Source organism: Sinohyriopsis cumingii, chromosome 2 (genome assembly GCF_028554795.1).
Source record: "Sinohyriopsis cumingii isolate HCF-2022 chromosome 2, ASM2855479v2, whole genome shotgun sequence".
NCBI lineage: Eukaryota > Metazoa > Mollusca > Bivalvia > Unionida > Unionidae > Sinohyriopsis > Sinohyriopsis cumingii.
Genome location: NC_142962.1, coordinates 57,280,020 through 57,300,675, shown reverse-complemented (window position 1 = coordinate 57,300,675; position 20,656 = coordinate 57,280,020). Strand labels below are relative to the sequence as shown.

Genomic DNA, 20,656 nt, shown 5'->3' with positions numbered 1-20,656 from the left:
CAACACAAGCCACGATCTCCCATCGTATTATGAGATAGCTAATTAATATCAACGTTGTTTTCTGATGGATTCGACGTACAAGCGATTACATACGGTGGCTGTTTTAGATATACATAGAATATTGTCATTGAAATGATTAAGTGCGACGATAATAGCTCCACAGTGAACAATCTATTAAAATATATTTATGTGGCGCTTGAAAAGAGAAAATTCATATTTCTTAACGGTGATATAAAAAATATTTGAACTATGAATGACATCAAAATATTTCTCATTTTAACTAGCTATTCGTTCTTTTTATCTCTTTTCTTTAACTTTCTTTTGTAGTTCTTAAGCATACCTTTATATGTTTCGCGTTTTGCTATTGCAGGTTAAGTGGTCGGTTGATTATCTGACTGATATAATCCTACAATACTATAATACAGCTTTCTGGAAATAGAATCGTGGTAATTCACACACACAGACACACAGACACACACACACACACACACACACATATATATATATATATATATATATATATATATATATATATATATATATATATATATATATATATATATATATATATATATGTATATACATGGAGAGAGAGAGAGAAAGAGACGTATGTTGCATTTGTATTGGCTTTTCAAATGTACATTACTTGCATTTCTTACTCAATGTCAATAAAGATAGCATAAATGTAATGTTGATAATAAAGTATACATGCTATTATTTCAGATACTTCCAAAATCAAGCGTAATTAATAATTGATGCTCTGTTTCAATAAATTTGGTTACCTATGGCAATGCTTGTATCTTCACCGTACCTATTCACAATGCAAGTCGATCCAGTGCCGCATACAGGCAATAATAGCAAAAGTAATCCCGAGAGTATTCTGGTAATAGTTGCTATCCATTTTGTTAGATTCTGGATATGGATAGACATGGTCCCCCTAGAGCGTTGCCTTTCATCAAATTTGATGAATCACTTTTAAATTGCGCTTGAAGTTAAATGATTACAATTGTTGTATGACATTAAAAAATCGATTGGGCAATGCTGTGTCAATTTGCTCAGTTAGTCACTTTCTTTACATCGAATTGAAAATAATATATCTCGTTCAAGATCGATGCCATAATTAAAGTGCTTTCTAATCGCAAGGGAGAGGTAGACAAATACCGATGGATGGCACATTTCAGCCTGAAGATCTGGACGCTGAGTATGACAAATGATTCTATTATACCGTTGAGAACTGAAGTACCAGAAATTCGATATTGCCATGGAAAATGTGAAAAGGACCTAAAATATTCAAGAGATTTTGAGAGTTTTAATAGCACGTACTAGATCGAAATATTCAAATGCACTAGAAACGTGATTTGTTGGCAACGTTTCAAATTATTTAGACGAAGCTGATGGATCACACAAAGGATTACCTACGTTGATATCGCAATGATGGCCGATAAAGCTGTACTGAAGGTAGGTTCTCCACTTCCATGCAGAATATCTCAGATGATACAGAAAATGTATAGCAATCTCTTGGCATGAACAAGCAGATTGATAGTGGACATGCGAGTTCAGGGTGTGTACGTGCAGATAATTTTGAGCCAATGTTTAAACCTGATGCTGAGATTTTTCCTTCAGTTTTAATTTTCTCTAAAATTTGATGTTTTCTAATACAGTATCGCAAAATATACAAAGAGAAATGAATCTCTCACTGTATGTCAAGTACGTCACTTGTATCTGTGGGAAATGCAAAACTTTCAAGGATTTCTGTATTTATCCAGACATCAAAAATAGATTTATTTACATGACAACACATTGCAGATAATAGTATGCAATTTAATGTTTTGCCTGGTTGTTGTATCTCACAGCAACAGTGTTTTTAATAATTCTTTTTAGCTGAAGATTCTATATTTTTTATAAATAAACTCGACAATTTTAATGCAGTTTTGATATTTCATTGCGATTTTGCGAGAAATCAACTTATTTTATGTCAATTAAAAATCAATATATTTTAAAAAATAATGATCGACTGTATTGCTTTCTGACTGCTATCACGTGCTAATATCAAAATATAAAGGTAAATATTTTTTTTTTGTTCTGATCATAGAGTAATAATGTATATTGATAAATATGTTATTTAAATATTTACAAATGTTAACTTTTTATACATTGCAGAAATTCTCTAAAATAGTCAAAGGGTTGCAAGCGAATGAACTAGAAGGTATTTGTTTGTATTGTACGTCTGTACGACTTGATTTTCAGCCAAAATGCCTGATACCTTTGACCATTTCTATCTAGGTCTGCAATTATTATTTTTATTTTGGTATCGGTAATATTTAGGTCATGTCAAGCAGGAAATATAATTGATTTTAAGAAATTATAATTGCAGGATGTCTAATCTAGCATATAAAATTAGTGTTCAAATTATTGAACGGGTATAATTCAACACCGTATCAAATGAATATTTATATTTGAAGAAAGAGGCTTTTGAGGCTTTCATGTTTTATTATTATTCCTTAAAATATCATAATGAGAAAGAAAATGCTTTAAAATTTGACAGCAGAGAGGCTTCGAATATATCAGTTTGATTATTTTGTACTTCAATTACTGTTTATATTCCATGTATTTTTAAAATTATTTGCTTGGTTAGTAGTTAATTGTGTTTACGCACCGATTCCTTAACATAAGTACCTACTTAAATGTTTCATTTTGACTTGCTTCCTTTATATTGTTTTTCTACTTCTTTTCTTCTTCATTACATACATACTTGCAAGTGGAAAGTTTACTTGCTTGCTGGCTTCCCTCTTTCGACACTCGTTCCCCCTCTTATTAGCCACATATTTACCAGTTTTTGCTTTTGCATCAAAGAGTTCAGTATTCAATATTTTTATATGTACACCATCTGCAAACAGTACACGACCAAATACTCACTTTCATTCATTCGCTCTCTCTATTCTTGCTTACTCGCTCACTTCTTTGTTTTGTTTGCCTTTGTTGTTGTTGTTGTTGCGGGGTTTAACGCCATTTTTCAGCACAAGATAGGATATACATGGCGGCCAGTATTAATGGTGGAGGAAGAACCGGGAAAAACCCCGGAAAGAACCACCGTCCCTCGTGAAGCTACTGGCAAGCTTTCTCACATACCCACACTGGCCGAACCCAAGACTCGAATCCCCGCAAACAGAGGTGAGATGGCAGTGATCTGTAACGGATTGCGATTTAGACCACTCGGCCACGCGGGGCCCCTTTGTTTGCCTTTTATTCACTCACTAACTCACTGAGGAAATGATACTCTTACTGACTTCATAATAGTTTTGAATCTTATCAGATTTGAAAGTCCCATAATATTTTCAAATTTATGAAATAATGTCAGAATTATACGAATTAATTATATGCTATGTCATATCACGGAGAAACTTTAAATGCTTATCGTGGTACTAACCAAAAAAGAGATATTGTTGGAGGTCATAGCAGCAAATTCATGAGATTCCGTATTTTCAAACCTTTTTGAGCACAAATCCAATCTGAAGATAAAACGGCAGTAGTCTTGGCAGTGCAAAATTTAATTAGAACAAAGTTATAATAGTAAATATTTAGTGGTTTTACGTTTGTTTCTTTTTCACCATACAAAATGTAAACGAGCTTTCAGTGACTCAAAGGTTATGTTTGAGTTTTGAGTTTTCAGCTCCACTACAGTTTCATGAACTGACCCTACCAGAGAGAGTCAAAATCAGTACAACTTAAAGACACCTTTGTATACTATCAATCGTTCAATCAATCAGTACTTGAAGACAATATACAATTTACATACAAAATAAAATCAACATCAATGAAATGATGGCCTTGACAATATGACTTAAATTGTATCATATATTCATCTTTCCTTGCCTAAGCTGTCTTTATTGTAAGACTGAGATGAAAATCAGTTTTGTAAATTACCATATATTGTATCCTCTCTTACCAACGACTTTCTTTTTCCCATGGTTACATTTTCAAGATATGGGGGGAAAGTGGATAAGTAATAGATTTCGCTGAAGCTTGGGAACCAAACTTTAAACTCATTCGCATATTATGATTTACAAAACTTTGGTTCCATTAGTAGCGTTTTTATTTTTTCTACAAATCATGGTCCATTAGTTGTCTTTACCTTTTCCATAGGTCGTTGTCCGTTAGTCATAGGTTTACCTTTTCCATTGGTAATGATTCATTAGTCGCGGGTTTACCTTTTCCTTGGGTTATCTTCCATGGGCTCTGTCATTACCTTTTCCATTGGTAATGGTCCAGTAGTTGTCTTTACCTTTTCCATAGGTAATGGTCCATTAGTTGTGTCTTTACCTTTTCCATAGTTAATGGTCCAGTAGTTGTCTTTACCTTTTCCATAGGTAATGGTCCATTAGTTGTGTTGTTACCTTTTCCATAGGTAATGGTGCATTGAATGTCTTTACCTTTTACATATGCAATGGTCCATTAGTTGTGTCTTACGTTTTCTATAGGTAATGGTCAATTAACCGTGTCTTTACCTTTCCATACGTCATGGTCCGTTAATTGTGGCTTTACCTCTACCATATGTCAGAGAGCTTGCCAGTAGCTTCTCGTGGGTCAGAGGTTCTTTCCGGGGTTTTCCCGGCTACTTCCTCCACCATTTATACTGGCCGCCATGTATAGCCTATATTGTGCTGAAAAATGGCGTTAAACCCTACAACAGCAAAAAAAAAAAAAAAAAACAACAACAACAACTCTAACATAGGTAATGATCAGTTAGTTGCGGATTTACTTTTCTCATAGGTAATGTTCATTTGTTGCGGATTTACCTTTTCATCTGCAATGGTCCATTAATTGTGCCTTTACCTTTTTCATAGATAATGTCCTTTACTTATCTGTACCTTTTCCATGGGTAATGTTAAGTTAGTTGCATGTGCCTTTTTCATAGGTAATGGTCCATTATTTGTACCTTTACCTTTGCCATATGTAATTACTCATTAGTAGCGTCATTATCTTTTTCATAGGTGATGGTCAAACAGTTGTGTTTTTACCTTTTCCGTAGGTAATGATGTATTAGCTTTGTCATTACGTTTTCCATAGGTAATGGTGCATTAGCTGTTTCGTCACCTTTTCCATAGGTACCTAAATTTCATTGAATAGTTTCTCCAGCAATTAAACAATACAATAATTCTACTTCACATTATGTTCCTTCAGATCTTTCTAATCTTTCTCACCTCCACACTCATCCACATTCCCACCCTATGTCACGTGGTCATTTTTGTCGGCCTTTCCTAATAATTCCATTAGCGATATATCAAAATTAGCCATTGAATCAATCAACACTCCCAAGTGAACAAACTTCACATCTTGTTCATATTGAATCAAAATTGTGTGAAATACAAAAAAATTAAGAAAACAAAAGATGAAACAGAGAAAATTATGTTTCTGTTTGTAAATGAGCTGAAGGAAACGATAATAGAAAACGATAATAGAAAACGATAATAGAAACGCATGAAAAGACTAAGAGAATCGCCCAAAAGGTTGATGTTTTGAATAATAAGTGTAATTCTTATGAATTTATGGTTGGAGAGATGGAAGACTGGATTAAAATGCTACAAGAAGAAGCAAAATGAGAGAACAGATTATTGACCTCAGTGTTATTGCATGAAATTGTTTTTGTTCTATGATGTCAATGAGAAGAGAGAAGAAACAGGTGATAATAGATTTTATGACAGAACAGCTAATAAAAAACGGTTTAAAAGAATTCAGTGATATATAAGCATAGCTACAAAATTTGAAAAATTAAAAAACAGGACGTATAGTGTGCAAACTCAGTGCTCATTGATTCAAAATTGCCATTTTCAGACGAAAAGAGCTTTCAGTGCACATAAAGCATCTCAGTACTCCCGTCATTTTTTTTCTCCAACGATCAATAAGCACGTATGCTCATTTTTTCTGGTAAAAAGGTGCAATTTTTTCAGTATATCGTCTGATTAAATATATGCATAACTGTCCGCGTAAAGATTTGTCGGAGAACAATGATAGAACAAGATTGATAAAATCAGACAACAAAAGTTCAGACGACTTCAAAATCTAGTTTGCGCACGTCAAAGAGATTGTTTTTTGAAAGTGCTAATAAAAATATAATTTTTTCCCATGAGTGGATAGAAAAGGCAACTATGACAATCTTTGGATCATTTCCTTTTGTACGCTGACACTAGCAGAGCTGAACATCCAACCCTTTCATGTTCAAAATCAAGCAAAAGCCACCTCCAGTTGACGACTTATACAGTTCTTTGCATATGACACTCTAGATGATATATATTGAGGTTTTACACACATGTATATGACACTCGAGATGATATATATTGATTTTTACACACACATGCATATGGCATTCTAGATTATATATATTGAAGTTTTACACACATGCATTTGGCACTCTAGATTATATATATTGAAGTTTTACACACACATGCATTAGACACTCTAGATGATATATATTGATGTTTTACACACACATGCATATGGCATTCTAGATGATATATATTGAAGTTTTACACACACATGCATATGGCACTCTAGATTATATATATTGAAGTTTTACACACACATGCATATGGCAATCTAGATGATGTATATTGAAGTTTTACGCACACATGCTTATGGTACTCTAGATGATATATATTGAAGTTTTACACACACATGCATTAGACACTCTAGATGATATATATTGATGTTTTACACACACATGCATATGGCATTCTAGATTATATATATTGAAGTTTTACACACACATGCATATGGCATTCTAGATGATATATATTGAAGTTTTACACACACATGCATATGGCACTCTAGATTATATATATTGAAGTTTTACACACACATGCATATGGCAATCTAGATGATGTATATTGAAGTTTTACACACACATGCTTATGGTACTCTAGATGATATATATTGAAGTTTTACACACACATGCATATAATACTCCTGACTATATATTGGAATTTTTGTCAAAAGATTATTGTCAGAATTTAATGTAATCTTCCATCATTTTAAATAAAAAACAAGAAATGTTTTAATGTTTGAGAAAGAATTGCACTGCTTATTATTTGTGATGCTCCAAAAATTGGATTCTTATCAACTACAAGCAAGCAACCCAGAAAAGTCCTGGTGATCTTCTTATGTTCAGTGTAACGTTAATCATTAAAGACTAAGAAATAGATGGGTTTTTTTAACCAGGATATATTTTTAGAATTGTGCGAATCAGGGCCTGATTTGCAAATCTCGCCTGATAATGGGTATTTAAACTTATTTATCTTCAAGTGATTGCCGTGGTATGAATTCAGAACAGTTTGTTTTTATCCTTTTGCAAAAACCAGACGAAATGAGGGTTTGTATCTGAGATCTGTTTTCATTGTCATAATGTTAAATTGTCAGTAGATTTTCTTAAGTAATTTAATTTACAGGAGTATATTTTAAAGCAACTTTTTGAATATGATATTCAATCATGATATTCTATCGCCCTTCAATTTTTGCGCATGCAGTCGATTCGGGGTGTTTGCGACAGAAATGGTTCGCGATTGTATTCTGATTGAATGGCAAAAGGTATTTTAAACAATATGGTTTCCTTCCCAAATTCACAACTATTTTATGCTGCAAACAACGACACAATTCTTTATTTATGGTATTGTTACAACAATCATAGATGCAGGGTTGAGAAATGTGTGACTTAGATTCACTAAACTATTACGACAATCATGGCTAGATACATAAAAAAAGTGTGAAAACCAAATTCAAAATTGACTGCTTATAATGAAAGGCTGGTATATGGTGCGGCGGTCAGGAATAGGAAAAAGGAGCAACCAGTCAAAACATGATAATTTACTTTTGAACAATTCAGGAAAGTCGAAGACAAAATTGGAAGTGAAAATGAAATGTATCGTTGTTCATGTTAACGAAGATATCTCGGATGATTCAAACTGAGAAAATAGGACACACAATCTAGTACTAATATATATATATATATATATATATATATATATATATATATATATATATATATATATATATATATATATATATATATATAAAGAATACAAATCATATGACGAATAACAATCCTTTCAAGTGCACTGGATCCAGCAAGGAATCACGTGTGTCAGGGATTGGTTAAGATAAATGCGATAAACTGACGACTAAAAAGTGCGAAACTAGTATGTTAGCGCAAATTATATCCCGTATATTTCATATTGATATAGCACTTATTGAAATTGCTCACAACCCCAACTGGAGTCCCCAAAATAGGAAAGAAAAGGAATCTTACTGGATACGCCGCCTCAATACATTGAAACCTAGCTGTTTAAACCAAAAAGACTAGAAAAAGACAAACATGCACAAATAAAATTATCTTTTGCAGCCGACACATTTTTAAAAAATAATTCTCTAAATATGCTTAATAGCCTATGACTACTATAACAATGAACTATCTGGGATATAATTTGCACTTACATAAATTTACATAAATTAACAGATGTCGTTATGGCTCATCAATTTCTAGGTCAAGACAACTATTTTCCAGTATCAGCAAAAAGCTGAAATAAACTAGTTCAAACAAAATAAAGTTAAAAGGTTGAATTCCTGTAGAAACATACGTGTAAAGTTTCGCAAACATAACGGTCTTTCTGTTTTATTTGTTTGTCTTGTCTATGTTTTCTATTCCCCTTTGGAAAAGACTCATTAAAGAGTCGGAAGCGCTCATGCTAGCTAGATATTAGTTTCGTGCTGTTCGTTATCAGTTTATTGCATTTATCTTGTTTGTAGTTGATAAGAATCCAATTTTCAGAGCATCACAAATAATAAGAAGTGCAATTCTATCACAAACATTAAAACATTTCTTTATTTCTATTTAAAATTATGGAAGATTACTTTAAATTCTGACAATAATCTTTTAATAAAATTCCAATATATAGTCGTATTATATGCGTGTGTGTGTAAAACCTCAATATATATCATCTAGAATGCCATATGCATGTGTGTGTAAAACTTCAATATATATCATTTCGAGTGTCGTATACATGTGTGTGTAAAACCCCAATATATATCATCTAGAGTGCCATATACATGTGTGTGTAAAACTTCAATATATATCATCTAGAATGCTATATGCATGTGTGTGTAAAACTTCAATATATATCATCTCGAGTGTCGTATACATGTGTGTGTAAAACATCAATATATATCATCTAGAGTGCCATATGCATGTGTGTGTAAAACTTCAATATATATCATCTAGAATGCCATATGCATGTGTGTGTAAAACTTCAATATATATCATCTCAAGTGCCATATACATATGTGTGTAAAACCGCAATATATATCATCTAGAGTGTCATATGCAAAGAACTGTATACGTCGTCAACTGGAGGAGGCTTTTGCTTGATTTTGAAGATGAAAAGATTTCATATGCGAAATTAGATTAATTAGTGCTGAAAACGAGACCTGTTTGTGTCAAAGAATTCTATGGAAGAAAGCAAGCTAATATCACAGATATACACCTATTTCACAGACTGAGCTCACCTACTCATTCTTCAAATCACATAATAGTACATGTACTGCAGAATAGACTTTTTTAGATATAAGCAAATTGTTGTGATATTTGGACATGAGACTCCGTTCTTAAAGAAAATCAGTTCACCGTTATGCTATGCTAAAATATGTTGTAACTACAATGCCGAATCTCGTATACACGCTCTTCTGCTGCAAATATACGGATTCCAACACTAGAAACCATGTCCAAGGTCACTAGACATCAGTTATCATAACTTGAATAAATATATTGAAATACAAACTATATTCTTTTGCATTTTCGAGACTTCTAAAGATTATGTTCTGACAAAAACTAAAGGACTTTCAAAACTGAATCTGGGATTTACTTGAAACCTTGACAAGGTGTGCTTCCATACGTTCTGAAGACCATTGCTTCAAACTTTCAACTCTGTCTTCATTGTAAATTTGAAGAACTTTCGCTTTAGAGGAACTGTAACTTCTAACAACTGAGCTTTTAGTAAACGTCGGAGATCTTCATTAGAAAAGAAAATGTGGGCTTCATGTTGACATCTTTCGCTTTTGAAGCATACAAGGAATCCTATCAATTTTTTGACCCAGCTGGGAAGGGATACATCACAAGAGAGGACTTTGCAGATGCCATCAAAAGGATGGGTCAAGCACCTACCGAAGAGGAACTGGATGATTTGTGTAAAGAATACGATGCAACAGGTACAGGATTTTAGTCAATTACGACTTTTTTTAATTAACTATATAGCATAACAAGTATCACGACTCATTAAAATCGGGGACTTATACGCACGCAGTGATTGGAAACTGTCACATATTTTGTATTAGACCGCTTTCGCTATAGCTCCTGCTGGAAAGACTGAAGCCATGTGAGAAAGCACACCGTGTAACTTCTCTCGGTAAACTGTTTACACTTCAAACTCTGTGACATACATTTTACACGGCTTATCATTTTCAAATGTTCAGCTAATAAACTAAATCTTATCTGTTAATTTCCCTGCAATTAATTATGTCTAATAACATGTTATAAACAAAAATATAAAGATATTTATTATATCTGGCCAGAGATCTGCCTTCAAAATTTAAAGCCTTTTTTAATTGACCAGTTTCAACCCCAAACTAATTCTCCTTACAAAGAAAATAAAATGATGATTCCTTTAGAAACTTTCAAAAGGGACAATAACTGATGCGTATTGAAATGATATTCATCTTAGAAAGTTCAGTATAAGCCCTCCGTAATCTCGGTCCACTTCTTAGTTTTCACTCTCGCTAAATCTCGCTAGATTCCGTTGGTACACGTTATCTCCCTGGGCAATGCGAGTATTGATCAGAAGTTTCCCTATTTCTGCGTTTGAATAAGTCCCTGAGAAAATACACTTCTTATATTAAATTTGTTTCAGATATGTTGTGTAATGATATTGGCAAGTTTACTTTTGGTAATAAAGAAGTGATTTTAAAAAAAAATTCAACTTGTGGACCAATCTTGTATTTGACCAAATTTTGACGCCGAGGTCAGGACTCGGATGTGAAACTATTTTGTGGATATACGTATACCGTATATACTCGTTTATTAGTCGAGTTCAACTGTAAACAACATAGATCATGATCTGCCGTAGCATAATCGACCGCCATATCAGTATCTGTATTTTATTCTACTGATCACTCCTTACAAACTGCACAGACGAACAGTATATATGGTATGCAAATTTGGCATGGTTGCGTAATTGGATTCGTCTTTTTTTACCGATATTGCACAAACAAGTGACAGTAATGATGGACCGAAAGAGGCCGCCATGTGATTGTGATTATGCATTTTACTCTTCTACACAAGAACGAACTCATTACAAAGCTAGATGTACACCTTCATTTATCATCACGTGGTTTGCATGCGCTCTGAAAGCTTGATGGGTTAATTGACTTAATGTCTGTTACATAGCCAACCATCCCCATGTATCATATTCAAATTGAAATAATCATAACTTTAGCGCTTTTCAACCATTTTTCATTACTTTACAGTATTCACTAGAGGATTAACATGAATTCACATTAAGGAAAGGTCAACACAAAAGTCTTTAATTTTATATTCATTACTATGCTAATAATTAAGCGTGGTTACCGTCACTATAATCAGCATTCCGTTTCCGGCCATCTTCGTACGAATGTTTAGGGAATTTTTCTATAATGAGAGAAAATAGTTCGTTGAGAAAACTTCCCCGTGCCCCGTATTGACAGACCACTGTGCCACGAAACTCGAGCTTGGGCTCAAATTCTCCAGGTAATATGAAACAAAGAGTAAAATCTATGACTTCGCAGTGAAGTGTTCTTGTAGGGTGGCTTAATTTGTCGAAAGCCTGCAATTTGTACGGTTATCGCTTAGTTCTAATTTAAATTACTGTCAAAATGCTTTGACCTCATGAATTTGAAAGAATGCTTAATGACACTGCCTTTTTATAATACATTTCAACTTTTGAGCATTTATTCAACTTTGATAATCTAGAAACCTTAGCACATGGAAAGTACAGGTTAAGTATTTCATGAAACCCGTGTTTTATACAAAGCTGGTTGACATAAGTTTTAATACAAAAATGGAATTTATATCTATCTTCATGAAAATCATACTCAGTTGCAAATTTACGCTTCTTCCAAACGTATATTAAAGCAGATGCTCGTGTCAAAACTAATGCATTTGTCATGTTTAATTTGAAGATACCTGGAAAAAAATATTGGCGTCGAAGCTATCGTATTCGCGTCGATCCTAATGGTTTCATAAGACGTACAAGCCCCAAACTGAATCCACCTTTAAAATTTTGCAAGAAAATAATGCAATAATCCATTTGGATGCTAAATTTTTTATAAGCTTTCATGTACTGAATATATTAGTCGAATACAATGCATTTATATATCTTTGTTTTTCTTAAATATGTCTTATCTACGAGTCATCTCTAAAACTATCGGCTCAAAAACAGCGAATTGTATTCACGCTAATTTTCACTTGGAACGGACAACATGCAGAAACACTGACTCATTCAGATTTAAAACTGTCGATTTGATAGCTATTTCATTTCACAGCCAGTTATAAGTTAAGTTTCCAATGTTTTGTTTGTGTTGTTTTGTTTTGTTGTGCTGTTTTTTTGGGGGGGTGGGGTGGGGGGGTGGTTTTGGTTTATATTGTTTTTTTTCTTGTTTTGGTTTTGTGTTTTGCTGTCGTTTTTCTTTTTGTATTAATTCACACAAAGTCTTAGCCTTAAGAGTTATAATATTCCTGCCTAGATTTCGCATTTGTCTGCTAAACTTCAATCTACCCTTTTATTTTATTATAACTTCAAGTGATACACATATATAAGTAATCATTTTCCATCAAATCTGATGTTACCAATCGGAACACCTCATGGCTCTTCTACAACATTCCGTTTAAGCTTCATTTTCCATCTTAGACTCTAATTAAAATAGGATCCCTACCTATCTTTAATCAGTTACATCTAAAGACGATGAGGCATAATTAAAACACGTTGCCTTCTAAAACAAGTTCTAAGAAACAGAACAGATTTTGATAAATTGATCTCTCTCTCTCTCTCTCTCTCTCTCTCTCTGCCTGCCTGCCTGCCTACCTACCTACCTATCAATCTATCTATCTATCTATCTATCTATCTATCTATGTGTGTACATATATATATATATATATATATATATATATATATATATATATATATATATATATATATATATATATATATATATATATATCTTTGGATAGTGACTGCATGCTTTTAACTATGAATGCCAGGGACAAACAAAAGTATGATGAAATAAACCTTGTACTGGTGTCAAGTGACTTACCAATGAAAATACATAAAACTCGCTTATCCGAAAAGTTTATTAGTACAAACTATTCTTTAAAGGTACAATATATATTAAAAGCATACTCATTGTAGTACGTTGACTAATAGATATGTAAATGATATCATGAGCATGTTACATTAGCTGATCGCCTTGAACGTTTCTCATCTCGCAATATCCGCCGATATCACATTCACTGTCGAGATGATACAGCTATTTAGCTGTCCCGATCAACTTTCTATGCTAGCAATGCATCTAGATCCAGTGAGATAATTATACAAATGCCCCTTCATAAACTTGAATACAAACTCGAAAATATAGTCTCGATCGATCGATATCGAGAGATGAAATATTTAGTGTGTTCTTCATTAACAATAAAAATAATTAAATTGATATTATAGAACATTTTGGACAATTTGATCGCAGATCTGCTCAAAAATATGTTCACACCATGCAAAAGGTGAAACTTACTTTCCAACAAAAATGGACATAAAAATAAAGCTAGCAAACAAAAACAAAAATTCTTCTCCACGCTTCTCTCAAAAAATAATGGCTGTTGTTTAATTAATCTTTTCAGGAGATGGAAAAGTGACATTTGAGGAACTCCTCGTTGCGGTGATACGTAGAAAAGAAGGACCGCAAAAAATCCCAGAAAGGCGGAGAGTGAACCAAGGCCTAAGAAAATAAAGAAACTTAACATTTCGATGTCTAACTGTGATGATTAATAATTACATTTGTGAAAAAGTCATACCTGTAGAGAACAAGTAATTAATGGGACTCTATGTCTCGCACAGTTCTGAGATATTGTGAGACCTTTTAAAAAATATGACAAAACAGTAAAACGTGAATTACATATTTAGCCGTAGCCAACTTCAACGACGGACCTGGGCTATAGATAATTTTTCGTTGGCTAACTCAAAATAGACGAAAACGGCAAGAATGCGTTTGAAGAGCGTAAGCGTCAACAAGTGTCCACGAATCGTATGTTCCTTATGTGCATGCGTGTATGTGTGGTTTAAGGATTCGTTCATTATTAGTACATATCATGGATAGGAAAGTATTTATGGAGTTAAAACAAAGTGCAATGATTATTTATTTATTTACGTATTTGTTATTTGTAACTAACAAATAAACAAATTTTCTTTAAATAATGGCGATTGTGGAGCAAGTTCTTGACAGACTATATCAAGTAATCTTGACGACCAACTTAGCCGTGTTGGGCGATCTATAAGAATCAAGATATCGAAAAGCCGGCAGGGAACAACCGATATTGGATGGTGCAATGATTTTGGTATCGACTTTATTATGAAAAGCTGTAATGTTTAGCCTGAAGGTCCTGGAGAAAAGGCAATTTCAAATCTGAATTGTACTGATATGAGTAATAATTTAATAAGACCCCTAAGGCCTATTATGAAAATTTGGTGTCCTTTTATTTATTTTTGCCAATAAAGCCCAATGATGAATTTAGGTGAATATTTCCTTCGATTTTGGTGTGAATAATACCGTGAACTTAACATTTAATGTCATGACTAATCTGATCGCTGATTGGCTAATGCCAAGATACTGGACACTATACATAGTACAAGTAAGCTTGATAAAGTTATGCGTGTTGACCTGAGGTGCATTTTAGCTGTATGAGCATACCATCCCCTTCTGACCGAGATTTCACGACCAAACATGAAGAGATTGTCACGAATTTGTTTCCAAACGAAGTTGTTTACATTTCACTTTGCTAAGAAATCAACAAACATTTTTTAAAGTATTTTCATTGATTAATTGGTTAAATTTGTTTTTAGTGACATGCAGTGTACTAGTGTTTGCTCAACTATCAACTACCTTGACACGTTTTCATGCCTGGTTACACTTTGATAGGAAGAACGACGTCACACTAACATAACCAAATCGCCAATACGAACAACTGATTATTACAGTGAAGAATGTTCATCGCCAAAGCTCAGTCCATGTTGCACTTTGCATGTACATACTTTATATTGTAGACAAAATTGTCTTCTGGTATGGCGGACGAAAACAGTTAAAACTAACATTACCATGGTAATGGTATCCAGATTTCGTTGCAACGCTCCGGTGGCCTAGTGGATAGAGCGTCCGCCTCGGATGCGGGAGTTCGTGGGTTCGATCCCCGGCCGAGTCATACCAAAGACTTACAAAAATGGTAGTAACAGCTGCCTCGCTTGGCGCTCAGCATTAAGAGGTTAGTGTTAGGACTGGTCGGCCCGGTGTCAGGATAATGTGACTGGGTGGGACATCATGCTACATGTCTGCGGCACGATGCCCCAGTGCTAGACATCGCTATAAACTGCCACATTGCAGACATCGTAGCGATATGACTGAAAAATTGTTAAAGCTACGTAAAAAATTCAAATCACACACACACACACTCCTCGCCAAAGCTCAGTCCATGTTGCAATTTGCATGTACATACTTTATATTGTAGACAAAATTGTATTCTGGTATGGCGGACGAAAACAGTTAAAACTAACATTACCATGGTAATGGTATCCAGATTTCGCTGCAACGCTACATTTTGTTGGCACAACAGTAATTTGTTTCCTGTTGCAATGATAAGATTTACCGCTGATTTCGTGTAACTTTTATATACATGTGTCCATTTTCTAACTTGTAAGTTAATAAACCATAAGATGTAGACTGAAACAAAAACAGTGTTAACTCTGTAACAACAAATGTATAATGTGTGGGTATGTGAGAAAGCGTACCAGTAGCTTCTCGTGTTTCTTTCCGGGGTTTTCCCCGAGTTCTTCATCCACCATTAATACTGGCCGCCATGTATAGCCTATCGTGTGCTGAAAAATGGCGTTAAACCCCACAACAACGACAACAACAACAAATGTATAATGGAATATTGACTGTCATATACTTCAAAAAACTTTAATAAATAGCAAACAAATGTCGAAACAAAAAACCTTATGAACCCAGTTCACAGCGCAGAATGAAGCTCTGCCCTTACTGTTGCTGAAATAATGCTTTTAAAAATATACTGTACATTTACACTTTGTCCACCATTATCAACGGATATTGCAGAAGCTGTCAAACTGGTAATTCCATTCTTTTAGCCAGTTCACAACTAATTACCTGAGAGCAAATGAATTTTATCTGACAAAGTTGTTACTAACAAAGTTACGCTACTTAATGCTGATAAATGGGTGATACATTTCTGAGTAGCAACTAAAATATATTAATTTCATTGATAAAACGTATTAAAAGCTATCCATTTTATGACCGGGAATATACTTTATTGTTGAGCATTACAATATTAATGAAGAAAAAGACAAAAATATATTTTGTTACATCAGATTCAAGATTGAAACAAAGACGGTTTTAACTTCGTATAGTTATTACGACCTTGAGATGCAGTTAATAGATTCAAATAAGAAATGGCAACAACTGGTGATATCAAAGAAAGCTTTAATTTTGAACGTTTGCAATACAACTCAAAAGTCACCTGTGAGTTACAATTACAAAGTATTCCTAACCATCTTAAATGATAACTTGTTAGAATTTAACAACAAGGCAAACTGTACGAGCAATTACTAAATATAACTTTTATGTTTGTGAAATCCCAAAAGTTTACATTTTCCAAAATCATAACAATAACCCCAAATATTACTTCAGTGGCTGTTATTATAATATGTTCGTTGCTAGCTAAAACGGTTTCATAGTGATTTTATTTCATAGAGTGTATATGGAACTTACGAACCATTGAGAAACGCACTGGTATTATAATGAATATCAGCATCAGAGATGAAGCTTGAAAGGTTACAAATTTTCACTTATAACTATAACTTGTTGGGATTTTTTGTGTGCATATATATCATGTATAGAATGCTTGGAGAAATAATGTCTTATTGTCCCAGAAAGTTCTTAAATTTAAAGGCTAAGACAAAAACAGATGAAACATTCTGCAAAAGGGTAACAATTAGAATTGACTTAGACCAGAATAATAACTGCATTACCAATGCAGCATAACAAATAGAAAAATTAAACAGCTGCTATAGTCTTTGTATAATAGTGACTTGGGGCCCAAATGCACAGGACAGTCGTGGATAACAATTCGAAAAATGTCAACACATCGAAGTACCAGTTTGACAAATAAAACAAATGCTACTGAGCGAAACAGTACTGAATAATCTCACAAAATCTCATAGCTACAAAAATATCTTGATGAAGACAGACATTTCATGCACATGAATTGGTCACACAAAGTTTTATAACTAATTTCACTGATGCGCGAGCCATGCCAATGCTAAGAGAAAGATCGGATGATTTATTAATGTTAGACAAGATACACAACAGGTCAAGCAGAGGATAAAAACTGAGTTTTATGCTTTGAAGGGCGACATGAAGAAAATAAAAGAAAATACATCAGTGCTTGAAGAATGTCAATAATACTTATTTTACTGTAATTTTATATTCACAGTATTAACTGGCAGACACGTTTTGAACGGTTCTGACAGAAAGACAAAACATGAAAAACGAAAACAGCAAAAAGCGAACCTTCTGATGATCCTGTAAAACACGAACACATGTGATCGGTGTTAGTGTCCGTCTTATTTACAAGAATTTGTAAAAAGAAAATCCGTTGCTGTCAGCCTACGTTGGAAAGGATATCCTCTCAGTTTTGATTCTTGGATCGACGCTTGGCAAGTCATCGACTATAAAAAGAAGTGGTCATCATGCCCTTCCACACAACCATAGCTACCACTACCACCGCAGTGACCACTCTTTCACCGAGTTCCTCTTTGCAAGATCTACAGAAACAACCCTAATGGATGTGATGTGGAGAACATGTACCTAAAAATCAAATCGTCTTTTTCTGCCAAATCTTTGTGGTGTATTTTGTCATCGGTGCGGCCATTGCCAATCTGAGTTTGCAACAAGGAAACAAATAATTGTGGACCATTTTACTGAGCAGTTGCATCGGTTACCTTCTTCCCAGTTCTTCCCTGAAATACTCCTCGAATGGGAACAATGAGAGCCTTGTGCCCAACGCCAGTCACCACCCCAACAAAAACAACAACATTTTGGGCGGAGACACACATCTGAATTCGAGTGACCCCTCGGACAGTAGCAGAACTCTGGAATTATGAACAACAACAATCAATTTTACTTAACGTTACCCAGTGACAGTTCAATGAAGGAGTTTTTCCACAATGATTTATGTTGTTACACGGCCAAATTACCTCAGGCCATCCATTTAGATCATGAAGCCCATTGGTAAGTGGCTTTGATGGAAATCATTCACCTAATCAAGTCTTAAAAATGTCCTTCCAAATCAATTATTTTATTTTTGCGGTCTAAGTTCATGACGAGCAAATGAAAAAGTACTTGAATACCAATATAGATTATAAAATGAAAACACTTAATTTACAAACTAAAAAGTAGACCTATGTCATGATAATTTCCCCAGGCTATTATTTTCGAGGTCAATATTTGGTGAGCACGATTGCTACCAGTTTCAATGCACTGTTTCTTAAAGCTTTGGAGTGTGTCAGAAAAACTGTCACCATTGAGTACCATAAAGTGGCTCGTCGTCTGCTGGTAAAATGTTCGGAGAGCAAAGTGTTGTCCATTTTATTTTGCCCTGAATGGTTTGACATTTTGGGTGGGGACATGGAGATGGCTATGATCAAGAAAAATGAACTACCAGTCATTTCCGACGATTCTTTCCCCGGTAGAAATGAACCAAAGACTCAATTTGATATTTGTGTATTCCGATGTAGTGGAGTACAACGTGGTGGGACACACCTCCGTACCGTTACTGCGTGTCATTCCTTTCAAAGTGGATTCTGCCATGAACGCTGGAGAAGAAAGGTGGAAACATCTATCACGTTCACCGCGAATTAGTAAATCTTCATAATTTACCCGTTAGTAAATCGTATTTCGACAATGTCAACATTGCTATAAAAGGAGATCTGAGACAAGATATTCCATTTACCAAAGGAAAAGTCTGTGAAACTCCATTTTCGAAAACGATTCTCTAAGACTCGTAAGTCATGTATCCAGTGTACCGATGCGTCGCTCGACAGCGAGAACATGGTTTAGGAGATATGTTGAAATCGGTCTTTCGTTCGGTGGCCCCCATGTTGAAACCGATGGTGAGACGAGGATTGCACGCCTTGAAAGATGCCGCATTGACGCATGGAAAAGAATTTCTCCAAAATGCCATCATCGATAAACAAAACCCAAAATAAGCTTTCTTGAGAGGAGGCAAAACTGTCTTGCTGCAAACGGGCAAAGACATTCTGGACAAACGAGAAATGTCTATAAATGCCTTGGACACTGCCAAGTTAGGCATTCCAACTTCCTTACTGCCACAGCAAGGACAAGGCAGAAAGAGCCGACAAACACATCCCTTCAAAAGCCTTCACACTCCTAGAGCTAGAAAGACTAAGAAAAGAAGAACCGTCCGAGACTTAGACGTTTTTGATTATTAAATCACAGAGAGAACGGAAAATGGTAGACCGAGAGTCTTGTGCCTGTTCCATGTCGGAACTGGATCTGTTTACCATGCCACCCACTATGATGACGATGCAAGAATCCGAATGGGTATAATTTTATCCCGTCTTCTCTTTGACGGATTCCTCTCACATCGAGTTTGAAATCAAAGGACAGCCCGAAGATTACATTGATCTGAATAGCAGTTACTTGTACTTGAACGTGAAAGTGATCGACACATCGATGGACGGTCCCGATGTAAATGATGAAGATAAAGGAACCCCCGTCAACAATTCCATCCATTCCTTGTTTAGTGGAGTGAATTTGTACTTGAATAACAAACTGGTCAGTAGCATCATGGACCTTTACCCTTACCAAACGTACCTGGAAAATCTCTTGGCGTACGGAAAAGAAGCCAAGATCTGGATGCTTGCGTGGTATGGAAACTGACACAGCAGACAAGTTTGACGAAACCTAAACGGATAAAACTAAAAGACAAAATGAGGGATTTATAGAAAGACGAAACAAAATCAAAGGACCCAACAAAAATTTAGAACTGATGGACGGTTTGCATTTGGACCTGTTGTTGCAAGAGAAGTATTTGCTGAATGAGGTGGATGTCCGCCTGCGACTGAGTCGTAGCAGCGCCGCTTTCCATTTGATGACTGTAACTGCCGATTACAAAACCATCATCCAAGAAGCCCGACTCTACGTACGACACATGGAAGTATTACCTAAACGACATCAGTCACACTTTGTATTTGTATTGATTTGCAAATGAAAGCATTTTACTTCA

The 20,656-nt window shown here is 34.7% G+C and overlaps 1 protein-coding gene across 1 annotated transcript; it reads left to right on the top strand.

Annotated features, from left to right (window-relative positions):
- The first annotated feature begins 1,160 nt into the window (after nt 1-1,160).
- Nucleotides 1,161-15,213, top strand: LOC149804929 (uncharacterized). Its single transcript, XM_089935621.1, has 4 exons — nt 1,161-1,458; nt 2,161-2,206; nt 10,108-10,251; nt 13,964-15,213. The coding sequence occupies exons 1-4, from the start codon at nt 1,432-1,434 to the stop codon at nt 14,071-14,073; spliced, it is 327 nt and encodes a 108-aa protein (XP_089791747.1). The 5' UTR covers nt 1,161-1,431; the 3' UTR covers nt 14,074-15,213.
- Nucleotides 15,214-20,656: the final 5,443 nt, after the last annotated feature.